Here is a 26302-nt window from a genome sequence, read left to right as displayed (position 1 = left end):
CGGGATTCAAAATGGCCGCCGAGAGTTGAAGCGGCCTTGCGAGACTTCAACTCTCGGTGGCCATTTTGAATCCCGAGCCGAGACCAAGAAGGATGCAGGGGAAGGCAGCTCTCCGGGCAGGAAAGAGGGGCCTCTTTCCTGCCCCGAAGAGGTCACTAGACCACCAGGGCAGTAGATAGTAAGTAAGGGGAGGGGAGGGCAATATGTGACAAGGGGGAGAGGAGGTGAAGGGGGGGGCAGGGGAGGGAAATATGTGACCCGGGGAGAGGGGAATATGTGACAGGGGGCGGGGTGAGAGAGAGAAAGGGTGGGGCAAGGATCCAAAAGGGATGTGGTGTGGGCGGGACAGGGGGGCATGTGGGCGGGCAGGGGCGTGACATGCGTCCTCTTTTTCAGAGAACAAAATATGGTAACCCTACTTGTAGGAGATGTGCCGGGAAGGGGATGGTGATGCACCGGGGTGGGGACGCTGCACCCGGGGGAGAGGGATATGCAACGGCAATCCACCCCAGGTGGCAATCAACCAAGGAACACCACTGCATTGCCCCCCCCCCCCCAATGGCAGCAATGCAGTTAGAGGACTCCCGCTCAGCTTAGAGGGAACAATGATCCTCTTTTTATCCCTTCGGGAAAAATTGCACTGGCTTCCCATCAAAGAATGAGTTGCCTTCAAGGTCTGCACCTTGATTCACAAAATCATCATAGTTCCAGAATATATGCTAGATTTAGTTGACTTACCACCCAGAAACAGATCTAATTCCTCCCGATCTTATTTAAACCTACATATCCGGATTGTTTTGGCCTCAAATACAAATCTACATATGCCTCCAACTTTCCTTTCTTGGGTACTCGACTGTGGAATGCCTTACCCAAATTAGTTAAATCAACCCAGAACTATCTAAAGTTTAGAAAATTATTAAAGTCCATCCTATTCAAAAAGGTCTATTCTCTAGATGCAACATAATCAGATCAATTTCTTTGGTTTCAAATAATCCAGAAACACTTAAATCTATTTTCTTTACTATTCTGCTGTTTAATATAATGCCAAGCTTTAATTTACTGTTTGTATTGTTTTAATGTACTATTGTACTGTAGTCCTGATATCGCTCTGTAAGCCACATTGAGCCTACAACCTACTACTACTACTACTACTATAAATCACTTCTATAGCGCTACCAGTCGTATGCAGGGCTTTACAATTGAACATGAAGAAGACAGTCCCTGCTCAAAAGAGCTTACAATCTAAATCAGGACAAACAGATAGGACCAAAAAGGAGAAGGGAAGGACAGACAGAAGGACACATAAGGATAAGATAAAAGTTACAAGTCAGGAATCGAAAGCAGCATCAAACAGGTAGGCCTTTAGCGATGGAGGAGAAGGGTGCAATTAGGAGAGATTTGCCTAGTGAACAGAGTTCTAGGGAAGGAGTGTAGGGAGAGATGAGGGTGGAGAGGTAGTGAGGGGCTGCAGAGTGAATGCACTTATAGGTCAACAAGAGGAGCTTGAATTGTATATGGAAACCAGTGGGAAAATGTGGGATATAAATGCTTTATATCCCACCTACCCTTCCTCTCCAAAATACTTGAGCGCGCCATTCACAGCCGTTGCCTTGATTTTCTCTCCTCTCAGGCCATCCTCGATCCACTTCAATCCGGCTTTCGCCCTCTACACTCAACAGAAACAGCACTCTCTAAAGTCTGCAATGACCTGTTCCTTGCCAAATCCAGAGGCCACTACTCCATCCTCATCCTCCTCGATCTATCCACCGCTTTTGACACTGTCAACCATGACTTACTTCTTGCCACACTGTCCTCTTTTGGGTTCCAGGGCTCTGTCCTCTCCTGGTTCTCCTCCTATCTCTCCCACCGTACCTTCAGAGTACACTCTCATGGATCTTCCTCCACCCCCATCCCGCTCTCTGTTGGAGTTCCCCAGGGATCTGTCCTTGGACCCCTTCTTTTTTCAATCTACACGTCTTCCCTGGGCTCACTGATCTCATCTCATGGTTTCCAGTATCATCTTTATGCTGATGACACCCAGCTGTATCTCTCCACACCAGACATCACCGCGGAGACCCAGGCCAAGGTATTGGCCTGCTTAACCGACATTGCTGCATGGATGTCCAACCGCCACCTGAAACTGAACATGGCCAAGACCGAGCTTATCGTCTTTCCACCAAAACCCACTTCTCCTCTTCCTCCGCTCTCGATCTCAGTTGATAACACCCTCATCCTCCCCGTCTCATCCGCCCGCAACCTCGGAGTCATCTTTGACTCCTCCCTCTCCTTCTCTGCGCACATCCAGCAGACAGCCAAGACATGTCGCTTCTTCCTGTTCAACATCAGCAAAATTCGCCCTTTCCTCTCTGAGCACACCACCCGAACTCTCATCCACGCTCTCATTACCTCTAGCCTTGACTACTGCAACCCACTCCTCACTGGCCTCCCACTTAACCATCTATCCCCCCTTCAATCCGTTCAGAACTCTGCTGCACGTCTTATATTCCGCCAGAACCGATATACTCATATCACCCCTCTCCTCAGATCACTTCACTGGCTTCCGATCAGATACCACATTCAGTTCAAGCTTCTCCTTCTTACCTACAAATGCACCCAGTCTGCAGCCCCTCATTACCTCTCTACCCTCATCTCCCCTTACGTTCCCACCCGAAACCTCCGCTCACAGGACAAATCCCTTCTCTTGGTACCTTTCTCCACCACCGCCAACTCCAGGCTCCGCCCATTCTGCCTCGCCTCACCCTATGCTTGGAATAAACTTCCTGAGCCCTTACGCCAAGTCCCCTCCCTACCCATCTTCAAATCCTTACTCAAAGCCCACCTCTTCAATATTGCTTTCCACACCTAACCTTTATACCTTTCAGGTTAATCTAGAATGCCTCAATTTGATGACCCCTACTTGACTAACTGTACATTTGTCCTTTAGATTGTAAGCTCTTTGAGCAGGGACTGTCTTTCTATGTAAATTGTACAGTGCTGCGTAACCCTAGTAGCGCTTTAGAAATGTTAATTAGTAGTAGTAGTAGTTTAAATAAATAAATCCTTAAGTCACTGCAGACCCTCAAAGCATATGTGCAGCAGGACTCCACGGTGTGCCCTCTGTGACCTGCCTGTCACAGTTTTGTGGCTTTCATGTGGGCCACGTGTTGAAGACTAGTGCACTATAGCATTCAAGCACTATCTTACAGAATAATGCCTAGTGCACATATATGTGTAATTGTAAATTACTGGTGACTGGTGTGTGAAGTGGTGCATATGTCCAGGCAGCAGTTTATATACTTGCCCTGTCTGCCTTCTGAATGTGTAATTATAGAATCATGATTAGATGTGAGCCTGCCATCTATGTGGGGAGTGCGCATTTACCCGCGTGTATGGCAGTATTCGATGGAATTAAGAGTGCAAATGTAATTGACCTGTTACAGGTAATGAGGGGGCAAATGTGGATATTGATCAATGTAATTGAAAAAAGACAATGCACCACATGTAAAACATACGTTGTACTTGGAAAATGGTTTATATGTAGAATTACCCCCCCCCCCCCCCCCATACTGACTGGATTCAGGGTTCATGTTTGCACAGTTCCGGAAGTAGCCCCAGGCATGACCCTCAGGTGAGGACTATCAAGCCAATGACTAGACTAAGGGGCACTTTTACTAAGCCGCATAAGCGTCTACACGCGCCCAACAGGCGGTAATTTCATTTTTGGTGCACATCCGATACACACATCTGAAAAATTAATTTTTATTTTCAGACGCACGCCAAGTGGCATTTGACGCGCGTAGGTCATTACCACCCGGTTACCTTGTGAGACTTTACCACTAGGTCAATGGCTGGCGGTAAAGTCTCAGACCCAAAATGGATGCGCGGCAATTTTCATTTTGCTGCAAGTCCATTTTCGGCAAAAATTTAAAAAAAGGCATTTTTTGCAGGTGCGCTGAAAAATGATTCTGCGCACGCCCAAAACATGCGTCTACACTACCGCAGGCCATTTTTCAGCACACCTTAGTAAAAGGACCCCTAGGTGTGTTGGTGGGGTGGGTAGGGAAGGGGAGGGAGAAATCCATAGAACATTCAAAATGAAGGCTTATAACATCTGATCCCAGCCCTAGTTGTGTCTAAGCTGTAGATATAAGTGAGCAGAAGGAAATTTCTGGATAAAAAAATAAAATAAAATTTACTGTTTGAAAAATATGTTTACTTTTTAAAAATTTGATTAGTCTAGAAACAATTGCCTTGCAATCTCTCTCTCTCTCTCTTCACTTACCTTATACAAGTAGACAGTTATAGGCCTAATTTGCAAGCTTTGTTTTCCCATTTTGTGCCAATGGAAAAAAGAAATATTTATAGGTCAAGCCCTATTTTCTCTTACAGCAGAAACCAATGAAATGTCACCTCTTCTGTCTTTCAAGTCAAATACTGAACGGCATCTGGAGGCATCTGGAACCTCTGCTGGAAAATGTTTGCCTGTTCTGAAGACTAGATGCAGTACTTCTTTAGACAATCATAACTTCCTTTCATCATGACTATGCCTCAGGCGACCAGCATGTCACATCATTTCACTTTGATGCTGAGAGCCATCAAGCAAAGAACCAAGGTACTTGTAAAGATACTCTGCCCTTTAGCATTCTGCCGTACCTTAAATTAATCAAAGTCTTCCTTCAAGCAATCTCTATTTAAATAGGTTCAAACCAGGAAACTTTTTTCTTGAGTATGTCTCACTAATTCTATAATCTTGCGCAGAAATTTACATGCCTTGGGCCTATATTTCCATGCATAAGTTACTGACGAGTAGTAGTCATTCACTTAATGACCTAATTAGGCTCGAATTGGTACTAACAACCAATAATCAGATCTAATTGGAGTTAATTATGCATGTAATTGTACTTAGGCACTATTCTCTAATGTTAGCACTGCTGTTCCCTGTAACCTGAATGGGAGTCCTCCAACAACATTGCAGCCAGTGGGGAGCAGTGCTTCAACATTGTGTTTTCAATTGCTAGGGACAGGCAGGTTCCCTGGAGTCCTGCAGAGCTTGTCTGTCCCTCACTATTGAAAATGTGATAGTGAAACAGCACCACCCACTGGCCAGACTGTAGGTGGAGGACTCCCACTCAGCATAGAAGGCACAGTGGTTAGCACTTAAATTTTATAGCATGTAACTGTGAGACAGGCATGGGTATGGGAGGGGCAGGAGCGTACAAAGCACTTACATGCTAACCTTTTAGAATAATGTCAGTTACATGCGTAACTGCCACATTTAGGCAAGAACATTTACGTCTGCCACAGAGCTAACATAAGTACTCACGCCTAAAGTTACATATATAAATAAGGTCTTATTCTAGTATTCTGTAGTGCAATTACTTCATTATTGCTAAGCGCACACACTTCAGGAGATCACAGAGTGGGAGTGTGCAGAAGAAGGGCACAGAAGAGAGAGCGGGATAGCATGAGCTTCTGGGGTATGGCAGAACAAGGAACACTGAGAGGCCAATGCACAGCAGCAGCCATTAAATATGCACATAGTGGCCAATGCACAAAGGGGATTGCATGCAAATGAGGTGCACGGATCCCCTTCTGAGCATTAGTCGCTGTTTGCAAACCGGAGCTGTCAAAAGAATTTGACAGCTTACCAAAACCAAAGGTTTTTGAGTTGTGTGGGTGGGAGGGGGCGCGGGCTCCAGAAGGGGTCCCCTGGAGTCCAACGACCCCCATCTCAAGCCCCCCCCCCCCGCACAACTCAGAAAACTCCCTAGTGGTCTACTGAACCCCCACCCCTTCCATTACAATCCCTGGTGTTCCCAGTGAACCTTGACCCTCCACTGCAAGTATTGCCTGGTCTAGTGACCGTATCCCCCTGCCAGTGCCAGTCTTAGGCAGGGGCGACAGGGGTGGTCGCATAAGGCCTCGTGGTCCCAGGGGCCTTGGCCTCCCACTCCCTGCTTCAGCTGTCATGCTGTCTCCTGTTCTCAATCTAACCACCTTGGTCAGCTCTCTCTTACTCACTTTTGACTCCCTGCAGCACTGCCTTATTCAATCCAGGTCGCCGGCAACGTCAGTGAGGTAAGCACACTGCCTTCGGTGGCCCGGAAGCTTTCTCTCTGCTGCAATTTCCTGTCCCGCATAGGCGAGACGCTGCAACAGAGAGAGAGCTTCCGTGGCTGCCGAAGGCAGTGTGCCTACCTCAGTGACGCTGCCGGCAGCCCGGAAAATTGAAAAAGGCAGCAGTGCTGTGAGCCGGAACTAAGGGAGCGGGTAGGAAAGAGCTGAAGGCGGTTAGATTGAGAAGGTTGCTGAAGCCCATGAGGTTGGTCTCCCTTTCCCTCTCCTCCACGCACTCCTCATCCCCTTACCCAAACAAAGCAAGCAAATCTATGAGCTGCTCTATCCATGTTCTCGTTCTTTATTGTTGGTAGCATTTTTATTGGACCTCACTTATATTTTCAAAGATGCCAGCTTGTGTAGCATACGGACATATAAAGAGGATGTATTAATTTCATCTAATTAGTTCTAAATCATAATCGTTGTGTCATTTGGAGTGACTGGTTATAAGGTCTCACTCTAATCTGATGTTTTCACCTAGCAAAGGGCCACCAAAACAGATATTATAAGTATCAGGTGCTTAACAATCAGAGTTACTATTTATAAGTACAATTTTTTAAAAAATCATTAATTAGGTTGAGACCTGGGAGCATTTTACATCTTTTTTTTTCCTGTGCCTACATCAAAAGAAAAAGATGGCATGTGGGAACTTGCTCCTTTTGCTTTGTTGAATGCAGTGGTATATTATAAAAATGCACTTGCCTTTTTTTATTACTACTATTTCACAAAGAAGGTATTGTATAATGAGGGGTTTCCTCCCTGCAGAACTGTCCACAGTCATTCTAAATGTACCAGCACTGTCCAGTTCAACACACTATTAGCTGCCAGGTTCATACATTAATTATGTTCAGTGGAAAATAAATCTGTTGGCTTAGGCTGCTTGCTATGTTTCATTATTGCTCACTGTTTTATTATTGCTACCAAGCACTACATATTAAGGGCATTTGTTTTAATTCATTTATCCAGTCCTTACATGCACATGGTTTTGCTTTTTAAACTCAAAGTTTTCCTATGATAGCACTGTGCTTATTTGAATTAGTTTTTCTGTACAAATGTTGCTTGATTTGTCTTTATTTGAAATAAAAAAAAAAACGTAAAACACATCTTGTTAACTAGGAGTGGAGCTAGGTGAAGCACGGCTAGGTGGGGTGGAGAGCCACCAAACTGGTCTGCACAGGGCCCCGCAATTGCTAAGACCGGCCCTGCTCCCTGCACCCTCTTCTGACCCCTCCCCACAGTAAGGGTTGCCCTGGTGTGGCTAATGATCTCCTCCCTCTCCTCTCCCCATACCTTGAAGAAGATGATGGCAGGAGGGTGGGAGCAACACCTCCTACCCTCCTGCCTCCTAACCCGCCCTGTACAAAACGGTGGTGCCCAGGCCCGGTGAATCCTGGGATTCACTAGGTGGGGCTAAGTGCCATATAAGGAGTCTTCTTCCTTATATGGTGAATAGCCCCACCGTGCATCCCAGGATGCACCGGGCCAGGGCTGGACACTGCCATTTTGTGCAGGACGTGCCCCGAGGCAGAAGGGTGGGAGGTGTTGTTCCCGCCCACCTGCCTCCATCTTTTCCCAGGTAAGGAGAGGGGAGGGGGTGGGGGGTCACTAAACCACCAGGTAAATCTTTGCTGGTACGGGAGTTCTCCAATTTCAATGCCTTGAAGTCTAGATTTCAGACAGTGGAAGTTGGTGGTGGCAGCGGCGGGGGGGGGGGGGGCTAAAATGTGCCCCTCACCTCAGGCTCTGGACCCCCCCTCCCGCCAAAGTCTGGCTATGCCCCTGCCGGCTACAAATAAAATAAAATCTCTAATTACAATACATACTTTGCAATAAAATACACATACAACATACTAAAAATAATTACCATAATTCTACTACACAGTAACCATAATATTTAAACTGGTTATCCAGACAGAGGACTGAATTGCTTGAACCTTCTTGGGAAACCGAAAAAGCCAACATAATAAATGTTTTTAATCTTTGTTTAAACCATCTCTGTCCTACGACTGTTTGGTAGCGGGTTCCAGAAAGCAGGGCCCAGGTACAAAAATGCTGATTCTCTTATACTAGCCAATCTTGCTCTAGCAGTAGGAGGGATAACTAACTGGTTTTGTGACTGTTAATGCAAAATCTGACTTGGGCAATATGGCATCAATAACCTTCTTTTTTTTTTGTTAAACTCTATTTTTATTGAAAATTTTGAAATAACACAACAGTCAACTGTCAAAGGCAAGAAAAGAACATCACAAGGACATGAGGCCCATGCCTAACACAAGTAAACTTCAACACCATCTTTTGCCGTAGACAGTATGCAGAAAATCCCATTTCCTCCCCCTGCACCCCCCGAACCATACCCAAAGTACACCCCATACGGAGAGCATTCAAAAGATAGCCATCAGTATCAATGAACTATGAGGCAGTGCAGAATACCAGAAAGATTGGAATACAAAAGGGACAATGAAAAGAAACCAGCCATGCAAAGAATAGCATATATCAATTAAAACATTTACACAACAGCAGTTGAAGCCACAGTTGAGAATGTTCCCCATTTTTGCCACAGAGAGCTTTGGTAATTTTGTTATAGATCTGCAATTCCCTCAAGGCCGTGTACCAGGTGTTAATCGTGGGACCTTCTGGAGCTTTCCAAGACTTTTCAATACTCATTTTGGCTGCGAGAACCAGAGTTTGTGTAAGACTACTACTACTACTACTACTAACTAGCATTTCTAAAGCGCTACTAGGGTTACGCAGCGCTGTACAATTTAAACATAGAAGGACAGTCCCTGCTCAAAGAGCTTACAATCTAAAAGACAAGAGAACAATCTAAAGACAAGTGAACAATCTAGAGGACGAGTGAACAGATAATCTGATAGGAAGACCCTGCGGGTCTGTTCCTGAAGGGACCAGTTGGGTATGAGTCCTAACACACAGTGGCCTTGTTCCCGGCCCAGTCCTCCCCTGTCCATTTAGTTACCTGAGTCCATACTTGTGTTCAGAATTTTTGCACTATGGGACAATCCCACCATGTATGTTTGAGACAGCCTGCCTGTGTACACTTTCTCCAGCACTAGCCTAACCCATCATCCCCTGCCTCCCCCCCCCCCCCCCCCGCAGTGAGATTCAGTACGCCCTATGCAAGATTTTAAATTGAAGTTGATTATAATTGGTAACCCATTTGCATTTATGAGCATATGAATATATTGCCACCCAAGAATCCTCCACTAGAGGAGACCCCAGCCATGCCTCCCATTTCCTTTCTAATAAGGAACAATCCAGTGCGTAAAGTGTCTCCAAAGTGCCATACAGTTTAGATATCAGCTTTTGTCTAGATGAGGATTTAAACAGAGCTACTTCTATAATCTGTAAGATCTCTAAATATCCAATTCCTCACTGAGGGGCAATGAAGAAAATCCCTGCCCTGAAAGTACCGATAGAATGGAAGTTTTGTATGCAAGATGTCTTATAAACTGGCATGCACTATCATAGTGTCCTGGTGGTACAGATCTCTACAACAGGTAAAACCCAAACTCCGCAACTCAGATCTTAATGAGCAAAGTACCCCAGTTGACCATGGATGAAAAGTCTTCAAGAGGCTAGTTGGATTGGCACAGCCAAAGATCTTATATGCCCCTTAATCTCTCTCCAAATCTCCAAAAGGGGAGAGAAACAAAACATTTTGAAGGGGCCACCATGCTGTTCAAAGAATTTCACCTCATCCTCTCCTCCCACCTCAAACAACGAGTAAGAATGGAGAAGAAATTCTCCAACTGTACACAGTGTACCATAGAGAGCTCAACATAATGCTCTTTCACTGCCTTCACTACCACTGCTTGATAATACTATGGAGATTCAATAAACCACCCACCCATTTTGCCTTGCCCTGCTGAAGCAAGGACCATTTTCGGGCCGCTTCCTCCCAACACCAAACTTCGTAACATCCTATCCAATCTTTAAACTGTTTTTTGGAAATACAAATTGATAATTGGGCAAATAAACATTTTTGGTAAATATCATCATTTGCAAAATTGCAATCCACCCCCACATATTGACAACAGAGAAGACCCAAGACTCTAAATCAGATTGCAGTTGGTGGAGTCATAAGTTTAGTGTATACAAATCAGGATCAGGAGCGGACACAGCAGGGTTTCAGGCCAGGGCCTCTGGTTGGCAGGCAGGGGTCCCCCCCCAGACCCCCGCCAGCAGGAAGAAGTCTTCTCCGCACTGCTCTTCCACTCTGCACATTGCCTATCAAGCGGCTGCTTTTCCCCTCAGTATTTGAAACCGAGCATGTGGTGACGTAAGAGAAAAGAGCAGACACAGGGCCAGGGCAGGCAATTGCGTCGAAGTGAAGAGAAAAACTAAGGGAGACCACACTCGCGTCGTGGGCGGGAACCTGCTTGCACATGCACGGTGAATCTTCACCGTGCAACGTCGCGTTCTCGAAAGTTCTAATTTTTTGTAAGTTCCGGGCTCCTGGGCCGTCACGGACGACGACCCATCAGTGATACTATTCAGCCTGCTTGTCCTCGGAGAGTCTAAGTTACTGAGTGAATGGTAATTGACTGCAAATAATTTGCTTCATAGTTCAGGAAAAATTCAGTGAAAAACGCTATGGCAATTCATAATATTGTGTTTCTGAGCAGCATACTTAGATGATTATTAGCTAACTAACCATGACAAAAATAACATCAATTTTTCTAACTTGTAATGCCTTTCTCCATTACTAGGGATTATATACATGCTCATACTATTTCTGTGGTTTCCAATTTGACTTCTGCTAGTCCACTTGTGCGATTGCTGCTGGTGCCTATTTTACAAAAGTCTGCTCCCCCTGACCTTAAAACCTAGCTACGCCTCTGCTGCCATCATCCAGGGCCGCCAAGGGGGGGGGGGGGGCAGGGGGGACCAAATTCCCTGGGCCGGGCCTCCAAGGGCCTCCCTTCAGGCCTTCCCTCCCTGCGTCCCGGCCTCGCAGAAACAGGAAGTTACATCAGACGAGGGCGAGACACAGGGAGGGAAGGCCCGAAGGGAGGCGATCTTGCGGTTTCACAGGGAGGTGAGGCTGCAGCGCTGCCGATTTGAATGCAGGGGGTCCGATGGTGGACGGTCAACGGAGCTGAGGGTGGGCGGGTGAAACCGGGGACTGCGGTGCCGGGCGGCCTGAGTGGCGATTGGGGGCGGGGCGGCGGCCTTGTGCTGGGCCCAGCTCAGTCTCTCGGCGGCCCTGCCATCATCTACTATGTAACTTGAGGCCACTCTTTGTGCAGCCTGACTTAGGGTATCTTTTACTAAGGTGTGTTCACGTTTTTGGTACACGCTAAAATTGTGTGCTCGCTAGTTTTTGGCGCACGCTAAAATTGTGGGCACGCTAAACGGTAGAGACGCCAATGCATTCTTATGGGCGTCTCTAATGTTTTGCGTGCCCACAATTTTAGCGAGCACTAAAAACGCGAGCACGCTTTAGTAAAAGACGCCCTCTGCGAGTTCAGTTTATGTGGACAGCACTGAACATGAGCACTGTCAAGGTAAACTCAAACTCACTACCAACACACCTCTAACCCTGCCCTGAGATAATTGGAGAAAATATGTTCAACCAACAAGTTGGGCGGGGGGGGGGGGGGGGGGTAGGGATTTAAAAATCAATCCCTCCTTCTATTATCTAAACACCACAGTCAGCACTGGATTCAAACGTCAACTCTGATGTGTTAAATTTATACCTGGATATTCATTGCCAGCAGTATTCAGATAAGCTACAGCTCTGCCCCTGGGCCGCTCTGGCACTTCCTGGATACTGCTGAGGTGGTCAGTTAAGATTTTCAGCTGTGTTTTCTGATTAATGCCCTGAAAATCCAGGTATGGTCGTAATTTGCAGCACTTATCTGTGTAGGAGCTGGTCCTACCTGGATCAGTGCCACTGAATATCAGGCCCAAAGATTTCCGGTAACTTTAATCTTCAATCTTTGTGCATGTACAAAAACGTTGACAGCAATGTGAGAATTTGAATCCTGATCCGAAATAGGATGATCAACTTAGAACCACTGATTTGTTGTTTTTTTGTTGTTGTTGTTACATTTGTACCCCGCGCTTTCCCACTCATGGCAGGCTCAATGCGGCTTACATATTGTATATAGGTACTTATTTGTACCTGGGGCAATGGAGGGTTAAGTGACTTGCCCAGGGTCACAAGGAGCTGCCGGTGCCTGAAGTGGGAATTGAACTCAGTTCCTTAGGACCAAAGTCCACCACCCTAACCACTAGGCCACTCCTCCACTACATCACCTTACCCCAATGACATATCCAATCTTTATCAAAACATGATTCCTCTCGCCATAAACCGAAGAATAGTTCTAATCTTACTACACATCAGAAAGTAACATTACAGTATAATCTTAGATTCTGTTTGCAAAGCTGGTTAGGTCTGAACAAGACAGCATACACTAAGTATTACGTTACCACTTAGGTGGCCAGTGATAATTACAGAACTCAGTAATACTGTGCCTCCTTACCTGGGAGAAGTTAAGGCCATTTAATGGGTGACACTGCTCCTCCACTTTCTCTACTGCGCCAGTCCTCTTCTTTAGACGTTCTGCTTCTTGGGCAAGGTATAGGTCCAGTACCGGCACACCACGTGACTTAATGTCAACCTCAGTCAGTGAGTTCACCATAAGCATCACCCATACGGGTCTTTTTCTCTCCCAGTTTCCAGCTATGGCATTGAAAAGATAGTCAGCATAAAGCCCTTTGCCCCGCTGATCTGGGGTCATCCAGGAAGGCATCATAAGTTTGACGTATTCCAGGTGGCGCTTCAGCCTGCGGTAGATGTCTCTGGGAAGCACACTCTGCAGGTTCTCACCCTGTGGGAGCATCTGGCAGCTGGTCAAAGCAGAAATGGTGTAGGGATCAGTCAGATCCAGCTCAAAATATACTATATTGCTCTGCTGGAATGCTTTCTTCGAGTTCTCAGGAATAAAATCCCAGACCCGTGTATAAGGGACGTGGATGGTGCCAAAGAAGTAAGATGGTGGATCTCGCTTTATGGTCCACAGGAAAGAATTCAACTCACTTTGCTAAGAGAAAAAAACAAAACATGACAGGAAAAAAACACATTGAATGCTATAGGAAAATTACACAAACACAAATGAGAAACAGAAAATACTAAGTTACCCACACCCATGTCACATTTAGGTGCCCACAGCCAGCACAATGAAACTACAGTAGTACCTCGGTTTTCCATGGATTTCGGATTTCATTGATTTTTTTTAAAGAGAAATTTGTCTTGGTTTTCGTCAAAAAAGAAGGACGTCCATCTCCCAATTTTGGGCATCCTTGTTAATTGCCTCGGTTTTCATTGGTTTCGGATTTCGCCGATTGTTTTTGGACGGATTATCGACGAAAACCGAGGTTTCCCTGTATGTGAAACGTACTTATCTTTTCACTGTGATTATAACAGTTAATCAGGATGTCAAATTTCTGGTCACAAACACTGTTTCCTTTAAGCTAAGAAGGAGTCTTCCAACTCCAGTGCAGCCAGTGAGAGAGAGAGAGAGAGTGTGTGTGTGTGTGTGTGTGTTGTCAGGGAGGTTCCTTGGAGTCCTACACAACTTGCCCAGTGCTGCCACATGGAAAAATATTTCCCACCCCAAACCAGCCCAATATTAATATAAATATTAATAAGGTAAATATGAATATTGATAAGATGAATATGAATATTAAAGTAAATATGATTATTAATGAGGTCAATATGAATATTAATAACGCAATCACAATCATCATAAACAGAATCAGCAGCAGCATAATTAGCACAATCAGCACCATAATCTGCAGCACCATTATAATTAATACAAATTCATAATCCATCCATCCACGAAAGGAGCAAGTTCGCACCACAAACCATCTCTTTTGATCTAGGCACAGGGGGAAAAAAAAGATTTTACTTCTCCCCCAGGATTTAACTTAAATCAAGTTTAATGTGGGATACAAATGTTGCAAATAACTAAATAGATAAAAACTCTGAATGTTGAGGACCTGATTCTCATAACATGTCTATTTTAGTGGCCCTTTGCCAGGAAAGAAAATAAATCTCTTCAAGATACAACACGTGCTAGCCTGGTGTCTCTATAACCAGCCCCCCCCCCCCCCAAATGCCACACTGATAACGATTTAAAACAAAGTACTACTCTGTTACTATATTTCCTCTTTGAACATCCGTATGCTTCACAAGCTGGCAAGTTTGAAAATATAAGTCAGATAAAATAAAAATGTTACCAAGCACAGAGTACGTGGTTGCAGCAGCTCATCACAGCAGCTCTGCTCTGTCCCTCCGCCTCCCCCGGCCCGGGCTTTCCCCAGTGACTCACTGGCTGCCTGGCTCGTCTCTTTCTATGGACGCGGACACGGCATGGGCGGGTCCCCTGACCACTGACTCTCCAGAGCAGATCAGGAGGAGGGGAGTCGGAGCTGCTGCCACAACTGATCTCAGTGGGGGTAGAACCCATGTATATTTCTGCTCTAGCCCAGGTAAGAAAGGAGCAATCTAAGGGCCTGCTAGCAACCTTGATGGACAATTTAATTCAATATATTGAGAGGAAAAGCCCATGAAAAGTATCTGAGCAGGTTCCCTGGAAAGGTAGTTACCACCTGGCCCTGGGCTCAAGCCTGACCTGTGGGGAGAATAATAGGAGTTATTGGCTGGTATGAAGGGGAAGGGGTCCCCTTTCCTCAGGTTGTTCTCTGAGGGGAGGGTATAGATGACTTGAGCTGGGAGGGAGGCAGAACCTTTTGCTGATTGAACTTTTGGGGAACTTTTTTGCTGGGTAAAGTGTTGGACCTTTTGCCCAAGGGTTTTGTGGACTTGGTGAATTCGGGGAGTGAAGGGCTTGGACTGTGTAGCTGAGGGCTGCATTAATACCTGTTAGAAAAGAGGTTTTTTTTTTTTTTTTTGGCTTTTGCTAAGTCGAAACTATAAGTGTGCTGGGGCTGTGTACTAAGCCATGGGAGGCAAATAGCCCAGGTAAGAGACTATTTTCAATGACAACCACACAAAGTGGAAGAACTTTCAAACCCAATGTACGTCAACAAGGGAGGACCCTACTCTTTGGATCCACCCTTAAAAGAAAATGACCAATTTAAATTCAAATTATTATTGCAATCTACTACTTTAAAGGGATGAATGCAATGAAGGGGGGCTCATTTGTACTGCTACTCACTGCCAGAAAGACCTCAGATTGATGCCTCACTCAGGTCTTCCACTTTCCAGTTCAAACAAGGCTGAGGATGCCTCAGAGGTATTACTCACTGACCCCTCTAGGGGAGGAATCAGTCATAGTCATTGGACAACAGTGACATTGTAGACATGGGAAAACATGCCTAATGTTCAAGCACTATGCAATTCCCAGGCCACAGATGATTTATTGGCAACTCCAGTTTACTAAAAGATGGATGCATCTGTTTTGTTTTGTTCTTGTCCGTTACAAGAAAATAATAACTTGGTAAAAATCTAAAACATAGAGCTTGCAAAAACAAGAAGTCAGTTGCAGTCAGAGCTAACAGAGCAATTTGCAGGCCACCCCCTGTCCCCTCAGTGTGGATGCCAGAGTAAGACTTGGAACGCAGTGAAGGCACAAGAATTGGAATACACCAAGAGAGGCAATTGGAGCACCAGAATAAGGCTTGGAATACACAGAGAGGCAGCTGGAAGGCTCAGAAAGAGTTCACTGTCACATCCCCTGTCAAAAATTCCTTGATACACCGCTGAGGACAACAGTAGTGCCTGGGGAGCAACAGAAATGTCACTGAGTGAAAAGTGCTCTGTGGAAGGAACTGTGGTCTGTGAGACAAGAACCCGTGTCTGAAGCTGTCTCTAACACCTGTGCAATGACATAGAGACAGACCAGGGTTAACCATTAGGCAAACTATACAGTTGCCTAGAATGGTAGCTTTGGAGGGGAAGGGACAAGAAGAACAGGTGAAGTCAAAGCAAAACAATAGATCTAAAGAGCCATGCAAGCTCAAAGAATCATCAGTGTATATTACCTGCAGAGAGGGCTGGTGATTTTCCAGCAGCCCATTTGTATGGATAAGTGGCCATTTACTCAGGTAAATGACTTTTGGAAATTGCTTTCATTATATATGTATATATAAAACAAAGTTTAATATCTCAAAGTGTGACACCCATCTAAGCATAATTAATGGATTGTTTTGGGATAGGTGATGTTGGGGTAATCAGATTATCAAAGTCTCAGGGAGGAGCTACAAGCACAGGGCATGAGGGGGGGGGGGGGGGGGTATTGAGTACCGGCACCTTTTCCATTGTCTGCTAAAATTGACCCATGGTCCCCAAGTTTTAATGAAAGAGCTCAGGCCCTACACACCAGTTCTGCCTTGTCATAGATTCTGTGACTGGTTGCAGGGGGCCTGGCTACTGTGGGATGGGTCACTCCATCCCTGGCATTTGAGTAACAACACCTTTTTTGCTAGAAAAAATGCCCTGTACAAGCATGAATGATAATTGGGGGGGGGGGGGGGGGGGGGAGGGGGGGAGGGACACAAGGCAGAAGGTACATCTATGGTGTCTAATATCTTTATATCAGAGACATTTAGAGGCATATTTTCAAAACATTTAAACTTACAAAGTCTCATAGTAACCTTTGGGACTATGTAGGTATAAGTGCTTTGAACATGAACCCCAATGTTTCACAGTTTAAGAGTTATTCTGAGAAGGAGAGGGCATGGAGGGGGAGAGAAGGACAGTATGATGTAAACCTGGGAGGTGTGGCCTTCCTAAGGTTCAGTCACATTTCCCTGAACCCTCCAGGAGATGGCACTAATGAGCCCTAAGGCTAGTGCCCACACTCAATAAAACAAAAGTACAATCAAGAAACACATCAGAGATCCCAACAAGCAAGGTACCTAATGAGAAGACCAGGGAATGCAGCCAGATGCAGTGAATGGGGATATAGCTGTATGAAAATGCTGAGAGGATATTAGGATGTTCATAAGAGAAGACCATGTTAGGGGATGTTTAATTATCTAAAAGGAATTAGATGGTGATAGACACAACTGGGATTCTAACTAATTTCCATTGTCTTTATGTTGCTAAAAACATTAGAAACAGAGAAACAAAGAAAAATGTAGGCAGATAGAAGCCATTTGGCCTATCCAGTCTGCCCATCCATGCATCTACTCTCCCTATCACTCCCAAGTTCTCTTGAATTCAGATACTGTTTTCGTCTCCACCACTTCTACCAGGAGGCCATTCTATGACTTCACAGGGCCGCTGATAGACTGAGGCGGGCCCAGGGCAAGGCCGCGCCCCCCCAGGATCGCCTCCGCCCCGCCCCCCCACCCCTCAATCGCTACTGCTGTTGCCTCCCTCTCCTGCTCCCAGGCCGCCAGCGCCGCAGTTCCCAGTCTCCACCTACCTACCCTCTGCTCCCTTCTGCCTGCCATCTGACCCCCTTCATTTAAATTAAAAAAAAATCTCTAAACCAGCAGCGCAGCGCCTTCTGTGCGAAAGCGTCAGGTCGCCTCAGGCGGGCCTTCCCTTACTGTGTCCCGCCCTTGCGGAAATAGGAAGTTACATCACAGGAGGGCGGGACACAGTGAGGGAAGACCCTCCCGAGGTGATCTTCCACTTTCGCAAAGAAGGCGCTGCGGTGCTGCTTTAGAGATTTTTTTTTTAATGCAGGGGTCAGATGACAGAAGGGAGCTGAGGGTAGGCAGGTGGAGGCGGGACTGCGGCGCCAGCGGCCTGGGAGCAGGAGAGGGCAAGAGACTCCAGGGCCGGGCCCTCCTTGGTGGCCTGGGCCTGGAGAATTTTGCCCCCCTGCCCTCCCCCCCTCGGCGACCCTGTGACTTCACCACCCTTTCCATGAAGTATTTCCTCAGGTTAGTTCTGAGTCTATCCCCTTTCAACTGCATCCCTTTTCAATTACATTAATTTGCTTTTTATTTGGCCATAACAAATTCCTATCCATTGAGGACAAATCAAGTCTATTTGTGCATTGCATAAGATTGTAGCACACGGGTAATTTGCACCACAGAGTGATGTGTGGCAAGAACAAAATATTGAAGACGCAACATCTATTGGGTTCAAGTGTGACAGATCTGTGGTCCTGCAGATACAGCTACTGTAAGGCTTATGGTTATGCCCAGACAAATAAGCAGGTTGGACTCCAGGAGTACTAATTTACTACTACTACTACTTATCATTTCTAAAGCGCTACTAGACGTACACAATGCTGTACACTTGAACATGAAGAGACAGTCCTTGATCGACAGAGCTTACAATCTAATTAGGACAGACAAACAGTACAAACAAGAGATAAGGGAATATTAAAGTGAGGATGATAAAATAAGGGTTCTGAACAATTGTATGGGGACCTAAGAAGGGTGCTGCAACTTCTAAAGCAACGATATCCAGATGGTTGAAAGAGGCAGTTTCTTCAGCATACTTGCTCAAGTGGCGTGCCTTCAGTACTTAAGGCGCATTCTACTCGGGGGGTGGCTTCCTCCTGGGCTGAAAGTAGTTTGATTCCTCCTCAAGATATTTGCAGAGCGGCTGTCTGGTCCTCTCTGCATTCTTTGTGAACATTATAGGATTGATGTGCAGGCTAGAGAGGATGCGAGTTTTGGTGCGGCAGTTCTGACTTCTGGTTTTCAGGGTTCCCGCCCTTAGACTATTTACTGCTTTGGTACTTCCCAAGCATCTTGACCGGTCTGGAGGGTCGCTCAGGAAGGTGAAATTAGGCCTTACCTGCTAATTTTCTTTCCTCTAGACCCTCCAGACCGTTCAAGAACCCACCCGGTATGTTTTAGTCTAGTGTGGTCTGCAGACTGGTTTTGTGTCTCAGGGTTGCTATGGCTGATAGGTCTTTCGTTCTGGACTTCTCGTTTTCTGAAGTTCAGTGGTAGTAGCCTCTGCGTTGTCAGGGGCGGACCGCAGCACTTTGGCGTTCAGTCGACAGAAGCACATTCGTGTCTGTTTTGAGTTAAATTTACTCAATGTTGTGACTTCAGCAGTAGCCTGAAACTGTGACTACGCATCAGTCACCAGCACACTGACCCGCAACTGGACAATAATCTGTTTCATTTGAAACCTGTCATCCTTTATCTCTGCTGCATGATAATAACCTCTATGTCTGCTGCTATTGTTATAAGCACACAGTCATTAATTATGGCAGAATCTGAACCCACAGATGATACTATTCTGTTTTCTGAATCTATATAGACTGAAGCCCTAATGCCAACTCAGCAAATACAACAAAGGATCTGGCCTAAACGAACAATCACATTAAAACACAAGCCCTGGGAAAAATACGAAACTGACAGAAATAAATAGCATGAGAGATTAGGAAAAAACATTAGAAAAGACAGAACGTGATATTTTAAGAACATCAGAATTGCTACAGTGGGACAGACCAATGGTCCATCAAGTCCAGTACTCTTATTTCCAAGCTCAGGATCAGAAATACCTGGCGAGATCCCAAAATCTAGTTAGATTCCATGATGCTTACCACCCTAGATAAGCAGTGGCCAGAGTCAGTGCAAAGGCAGTGGGCACCCTAGGCCAGTGCTTGTCAATCTTTCTGTGGCTGTGACCCCATGATTGCAGCCAAATACAATTGTGTGTCTCTCCAGAGGTGCAGAATAATAATGCAACTACGGAGAGTCTACCCCTAGGTCAGGACCCCAAATGTGAGTTTTGTAACCCCATTTGGGGTCCTGACCCACCGTTGGGAAGCTCTGCCCTAGGCAAATCTGCACCTTAGACACACACTCGCAATCCCCCTCAATTAACCTTCAGGCCCCTATTCTGCAGCCCCCCTCCCCTATACACAACACTTTGATAATTAAGGTCAACAATCATAATCACCTCACAAAAATCATATAAAATGCAGGTTAATGTATGTGCTGATGGTTCCTTGAGTTTGTGTGGTTGTCAGGATCTGTTGCTTTTTCTTTGACTGCAGCTGCTCCCAAGAAGAAGCTGTTGCCATGTTGCCATAGGCGACTGCCTAGACTTACCCCAAGTCCTTAATAATGGTTTATAGACATTTCCTTCTGAAACTTGTCCAAGTCTTTTTTTTAAATCAGCTACACTAACTGCTTTTGTTATGTCCTCTGGAAATAAATTCCAGAGCTTAATTATGTGTTGAATGAAAAAATATTTTCTACAATTTGTTTTAAATGTACTGCTTAATAACTTCATAGCATGTCTCTTAGGGGTCCTTTTTACTAAGGTGCACTAATGATTAGTGTGTACTAAATGATAAGACACTCATTATATTCCTATGGGTGTCTTATCATTTAACGTGCACGAAGAGGTCCTTTTACCAAGCTGTGGTAAAAAGGGCCCTGTGGTAGCGGTGGGGGCCATTTTTGCTGTGCACCAGGACACTTTTTACCGCAGCAGGTAAGAAGCCCCTAAAAAAGACATGGCCACTGCATAGCCATGCGGGCGAGGGGAGCACTTACTGCCACCCACTGAGATGGCAGTAAGGTCTCCCGCAGTTACCCGGTGGTAATGGGTTAGCGCCGCACTAGAAATTATGCAATAATTTTCCGTAGCGCCAGAAATGAGGTGGAACTACCACTGGTGACTGTGCTGGTCCAGACAAGAACAGGAAGTTGTATCAGAATAGGCAGGACCCTGCAGAGTGAAAGCTCTGACACCAGCTGGAAGCAGCCAGCTCTAATCGCTGCCACTGCTGGTACTAGAAGAGAGATAGGGAAGACTGTGGGAGGGGGAAGGAAGGGAGAGGGCGAGGGAGCGATTCAGGACCTGTAGGGGAGCAGAAGGGGGGGGTGGGGAGATCGTATGAGAAATGCCAGACCATGGGGGGGGGGGGAAGGAAGGGAGAGAGAGGGAGTGATATTGGCCTGGGAGGGGGGTCAATGCTGGAAAAGAGGATGGGGCCAAGGGGGGAGGTCATGCTGGAAAAGAGGTAGATGGGTGCCAAGGGGGGGAGGGATATGGGGACCAAAGGGGAGAGCAATGCTAGAAAAGATGGGGGCCCGGGGGGGAGGAGGGCAATACTGGAAAAGAGAGAGATGGTGTTCCTGAGAGGACAGATGCTGAACATGGGGGAGGATAAGGATAGGGACACAGAGGGGAGATGCTGGATTGTAAGGCTAAGGATGCAGAGGGAAGATAGATGATGAACGTGCAGAACAAAGAAATATCAAGTGGACAGGAGACCTTGCAAGGACAGGAAAATAAAAATGAGAAACGCAGAAAACAGCCACTTGAACCAAAGCGAAAGGGAAAATAAAATGCTCAGACAAGAAAGGTACAAAATGAATTTTATTTTGAATGTATTAACTGGAATATGTCAGCTTTGGGAAATGTGCATTTCTGATGTCTTGCATTTTAGTTTTTGTTTCTCTGTTTGCTGTATGCAAGATCTGACTTCTTCAGGGTTCATTTCAGTCTTTTCAGCTCTATATTACTAATCTGTGGTTCTTTGTTTCCTATTTGTTTAGGGTCTGAGTTCTATGCATTTGACCAAGGTGTGGTATTCTGATAGCCTGTGGCTTCTGTGTAGAGATCTGTAGAATTCTTGTTTGTGCTTTTTTTCTCACTAGATAGTATATAGTGTGGGAGTTTTGGAGAGGGGATGAGAGGGAAATGGGGGGAAAAAACAGTAGATACATGAGACGTGAAAGGAGGAGACTATTGACTAGAGGGTGAAAGGGAGAATGAGGGTAAAATTAAATGGGCAGATTAAGAAAGCTCAGAAAAAAGAAAAGTGAAAAAAAAAAAGATTAGAGCCCGACAGATTCAGAGAATACCAAAGGAGAGAGATGAAATGGAAAGGCAAACCTAGAAAAGAAGACTGATATAAGGGAAGTGGAAAAGAGACAGAGATCAGCCCAATTAGAAAACAATTAGAAAACAAATTGCCCATACAACAAAAAATTAAAATAATAAAAGAGAAATAAAACTTTTCTTAAGAAATATATTTGGAGACTGTTTCTTCATGCAGGCACTCCGAAACTAGTAGTGTTAGATGTTGGAACCTCAAATGCCATCTGGAAAAAATGGGGTTTGAACAATATTTTAAATCTAGAAAAAGAAATTTCAGATCTAATAAATGGAGGAAGATCGACCCACAGTTTCAGTGTATGAAATAAAAGTCAGAGTTCCTGGTGTACTCAAAACAAGCTTTTCATGATAACCAGACAATGACCCTCTTATATTCAGGTGGTGTAGGGCAGCGCTTTTACTGTCTGCCGCCAGCATTAAACCCGGATATAGTAACATTGTAACATAGTAGGTGACGCAGATAAAGATCGGTATGGACTTTTCCTTCAGCAACTTGTCCAAACCATTTTTAAACCCAGATATGCTAAGCGGTGTTACCACATCCTCTGGCAGCGAGTTCCAGAGCTTAACTATTCTTTGAGTGAAAAAATATTTTCTCTTATTTGTTGTAAAAGTATTTCCATGCAATTTCATTGAGTATCTCCTGGTCTGTGTACTTTTTGAAAAGAGTGAAAAATTGATTCACTTCTGCCCGTTCTATACTACTCAGGATTTTATAGATCTCAATCATATCCCAACTCAGCAGTCTCTTTTCCAAGCTGAAGAGCCCTAACCTCTTTAGCTTTTCCTCATATGGGAGCAGTTCCATCTCCTTTATCAATCTGGTCATTATTCTTTGAATGTTTTCTAATTCTGCTATATCTTTTTTTTCTATTCTTCTATTCTATTCTATTTCAGCTTTCCTATCCCGCTAATTTCCCTCAAGGAATCAACTTGAAGAGCCTGCCTGCCTCAGTGAATAGCGGGTTACAGTAGATAATCAGAACATACACAAATATCATGAATGAAAATATTTCTGGAATGAAAAAGTTTTCAAAGGAAGCCTAATTGGGTGTGGTGTATTAACTGCTCCAGACCCGCCAAGATTTTTGACCTCAGTCCTGCTGAGGAAGGCTCCAGATCACCGTGAGAATGGGGAAAAGGAGAGGAAAGGTTTGGGAGATTCCCTCAACCCTACTGGGATCAACCTTCAACATCAGACGACTCTGGATCAATTTGGGGTATCGTCTGGTCCCAGACAGGCTTCTACCCCTGCTATCGGTGCTGGCGCGTTGGTGTTAGCCGGCAGTGTAGGCGGCTCCCCCTCAACCAGGAAGTAACAGCATGGAAACAAGTCCAGCGGTTCAGGCTCCGAAGGGAGGGGACCTGAACGTGCAGGGAGGGAACTTGCCCACGCCGGGAGAGACAACTAGCAATAACAGGCTGGAGGAACGGCTTGCAACACATGTTTTACCATTGCAGATTGTGAGTACCCTGGAACAGTCTATTAATGCTCCTCTTCCTATTTTTTCTAAGGGGTCTATGATAAAACCTGCCAAAGTGACAATGGAATCACTCTGGGACTTGACATTCAATATACAGTCTTCTTTACAAGTGTTGATAAATAAAAATACTAAAGATATTAACCTATTATCTAAGGCAGTCCTTATCCAGGCACCGGCCACCGCACAACAGTCCTCTGAAGTGGAACATTTAAAAGGAAAAATTCAAGAATTGGAACTTGTGGGACAAACTTCAATTAAAGAGAAACATTTTACTTTTCAGCGTCTGGAATACCTAGAAAATCAATCTAGGAGACTTAATTTGAGGATGACACATTTTCCTAGGTCTCCTTTAATTACACCGATACAAATGGTTAAAAAGTACTTGGTTGAAGTTTTAGGTATGTCAGGGGATTCATTGCCTCCTATAACACGGGTGCAATATATACAGAGTAATGTTAAAATTTTGCCTGGTATTTCTCAACCCCAAGGAAAAGAAGCTATGAATCTAACATCTTTTTTGGAATCCTCATTAGAGGTGATTACCTAGAGAACCACTGTGGTGGTCTCTTTTGCTCTGGAGGTGGACCGAGATGCAGTACTAAAACTTTCCTTTCATCATTTGGATTCTTTATTCTTGGGATCTAAAATAAGAATTTACCCAGACAGGGACAGACAGGGAAGAGAGCAATTTATTTATAATTTATGAAACAATCCAAAACACACATTTGAAAATATATAAATTCAAAATATCTTAGCTTCAGACTTGCACTGCTTTCCAGGATTTCCACCTCTCCAGGAAGCTGCCCCTCCCTTAAAGACAGATTCTAACTAGGCACCAGATACAATGGAAGTCAAATTAATTAAACTGTCTTAATCAACTCTGCAGAAGGAAAATTAAAAAAAAAAAAAGCCACAGATCTGGAAGTACGGCACCCTTATTAATCAATTCCAGCATAAAGCATAAATACAATGCAAAAGTACAGTTTAAAGTCAGAAGGACAAATATAGGCCCCCATATTCAGACCATTTCTGGTGACCAGCATTGAATAGGCAGTTTTTTTATGGCCGGTTTGAAGATAACTGGCTATGCCAATATTTAGACATAGCCGATTATCTTTAAACTGGCTGAAGATATACCAGTGTTTGAAGCAGCCAAATATGACTGCCAAACCCAGTTTAAAAATCAGTGGATAGCTGGTTATATCGCATGATATAACCGGTTATCTGCCAGCAGCTAAGGTCAGCAGAGGATAGTCGGTTATCCCCCACTGAATATCGTTGGATAGCCGTTAAGCGCTATTTAACCAGTCTGCATCCGTTGTGACTGGTTAAATAGCACTAAATATTGTTTGGATAGGAACCAGTAGATCTATAAGTTACTATATTCTGTCCTTCTGACTCTGAACTGTACTTTTGCCTTGTTTTATTTTTTTCATTGTTTTTTTTTATTGTACTTTTATCCGGTTTCATTTTTGACTGTGACAACTTAAACGGTTAAGCTGATTTTCAGCGCTAAACCGGTTAAGTGTTTAGCGGTTAAAGACAGGCCTGCTATTTATGCAACCTATTTTAACCGCTAAAAATAGCCAGTTTGGTGCTGAATATCCACGGTAAGGCACTAAAATGTTATTTAACAAGCCAAAAGCCGTTCCTGGCTGGTTAAACAGTTTTGAATATCAGGCCCTGAAGTCTCATGAATAGAGATAATGATGCGGAGTATACGGAATGGTTAATGAGGATAAATATAGAAGGATACCCAGGTGAAGCAATTTATGAGCGAGACAGAGGACCTTAAACCATGAACGATATTGTACAGGTAGCCAATGCAATTTAATTAGTAAAAGGGAAGCATAATCATACCTCAGAGCTCTATATAAGACATGTGATGTAGAACTTTGCAAACTCTGTAAATGATATAGTTGGGATTTGGGGAGTCCACAGTAAACTGAAATATAATAATCTAACTACAACATTAAAAATGCATGAGTGAGTATATGAAGAGCAGAAAATTTTGGACTGAATGAAGTTTGCAGAGCAAGAGGAAACCTGATTTACATACTTGTGAAATTTGTTTGTTGAACGAATGACCCCAAATATCGGAAGGAATCAGTTATGGGAACTGATCGATCAAAAAGCAGGGGAGTAAGAGAAGGTTGTGGATGACTACTTGTAATCCAACAAGCAATGGTCTTCTTGGGGTTTAGAATTAGTTTGTGAGATCAGCCATTGAGATAAAGCTGCATGACATACCTGTAAAGGACCTAAATTCAGTGAAACTGGTGATGTTGGGAAAATTAAACTCCTGATATTCAGCCAGCGGTTGTCCGCATTTTTTAAATGCTTACTGTCTCTGGCTAGATTAGCTTCCAATATTCAGTGCTGGGCCATGTCCGGACACCGGCACTGAATACTGGGGGCTAATTTCATGTGAGCTGGCCACCAGAGCATATGTAGGCCCAGCTGATATTCAGCTGGGACCCGCACAGGACAGTTATGTGGGCCCCGGCTTAATATCAGCCAGGACCTGCATAACTAATTTGGTCCATGAAAGCACCCCTCCCCCGATCCCCTTCCTGGCCTTCCTAAGAGCCCCCATCAGGGCCGTGCCAAGGGTCTGTGGCGCCCCCTTGCAGAAGATCAGTTGGCGCCCCCAGCGCCCCCCGCAGATGAACAGTTGGTACGCACGCACCCCCTCCCCCCCGTGAAAATGATCGCTGCCCTCCCATCCACACTCATCTCTCCCCTGCCCTCCCGCTCCCATATCCCAACTGCCCGCCCTCTTCTCCCCCCCCCAAGATCCCTTTTAAATTTACCTCCGTCCGGCAGCGAAGGCGCAGCATCAGTGAAGGAGGTGGCGCTCCCGACGTCTCTACTA

The 26302-nt window shown here is 45.0% G+C and overlaps 1 protein-coding gene across 1 annotated transcript in view; it reads right to left on the bottom strand.

Moving 5' to 3' along the window:
- LOC115463736 (metalloprotease TIKI1-like) overlaps positions 1–26302 on the bottom strand; it is a 275840-nt gene that overhangs the window by 184578 nt on the left and 64960 nt on the right. Inside the window, exon 2 of the mRNA XM_030194472.1 lies at positions 12624–13184. Coding sequence (XP_030050332.1) covers positions 12624–13184 — 561 coding nt within the window. The remainder of the gene's footprint in view (positions 1–12623; positions 13185–26302) is intronic.

This window comes from Microcaecilia unicolor, chromosome 2 (genome assembly GCF_901765095.1).
Source record: "Microcaecilia unicolor chromosome 2, aMicUni1.1, whole genome shotgun sequence".
Lineage (NCBI taxonomy): Eukaryota > Metazoa > Chordata > Amphibia > Gymnophiona > Siphonopidae > Microcaecilia > Microcaecilia unicolor.
This window is presented reverse-complemented; position numbering and strand designations above follow the sequence as displayed.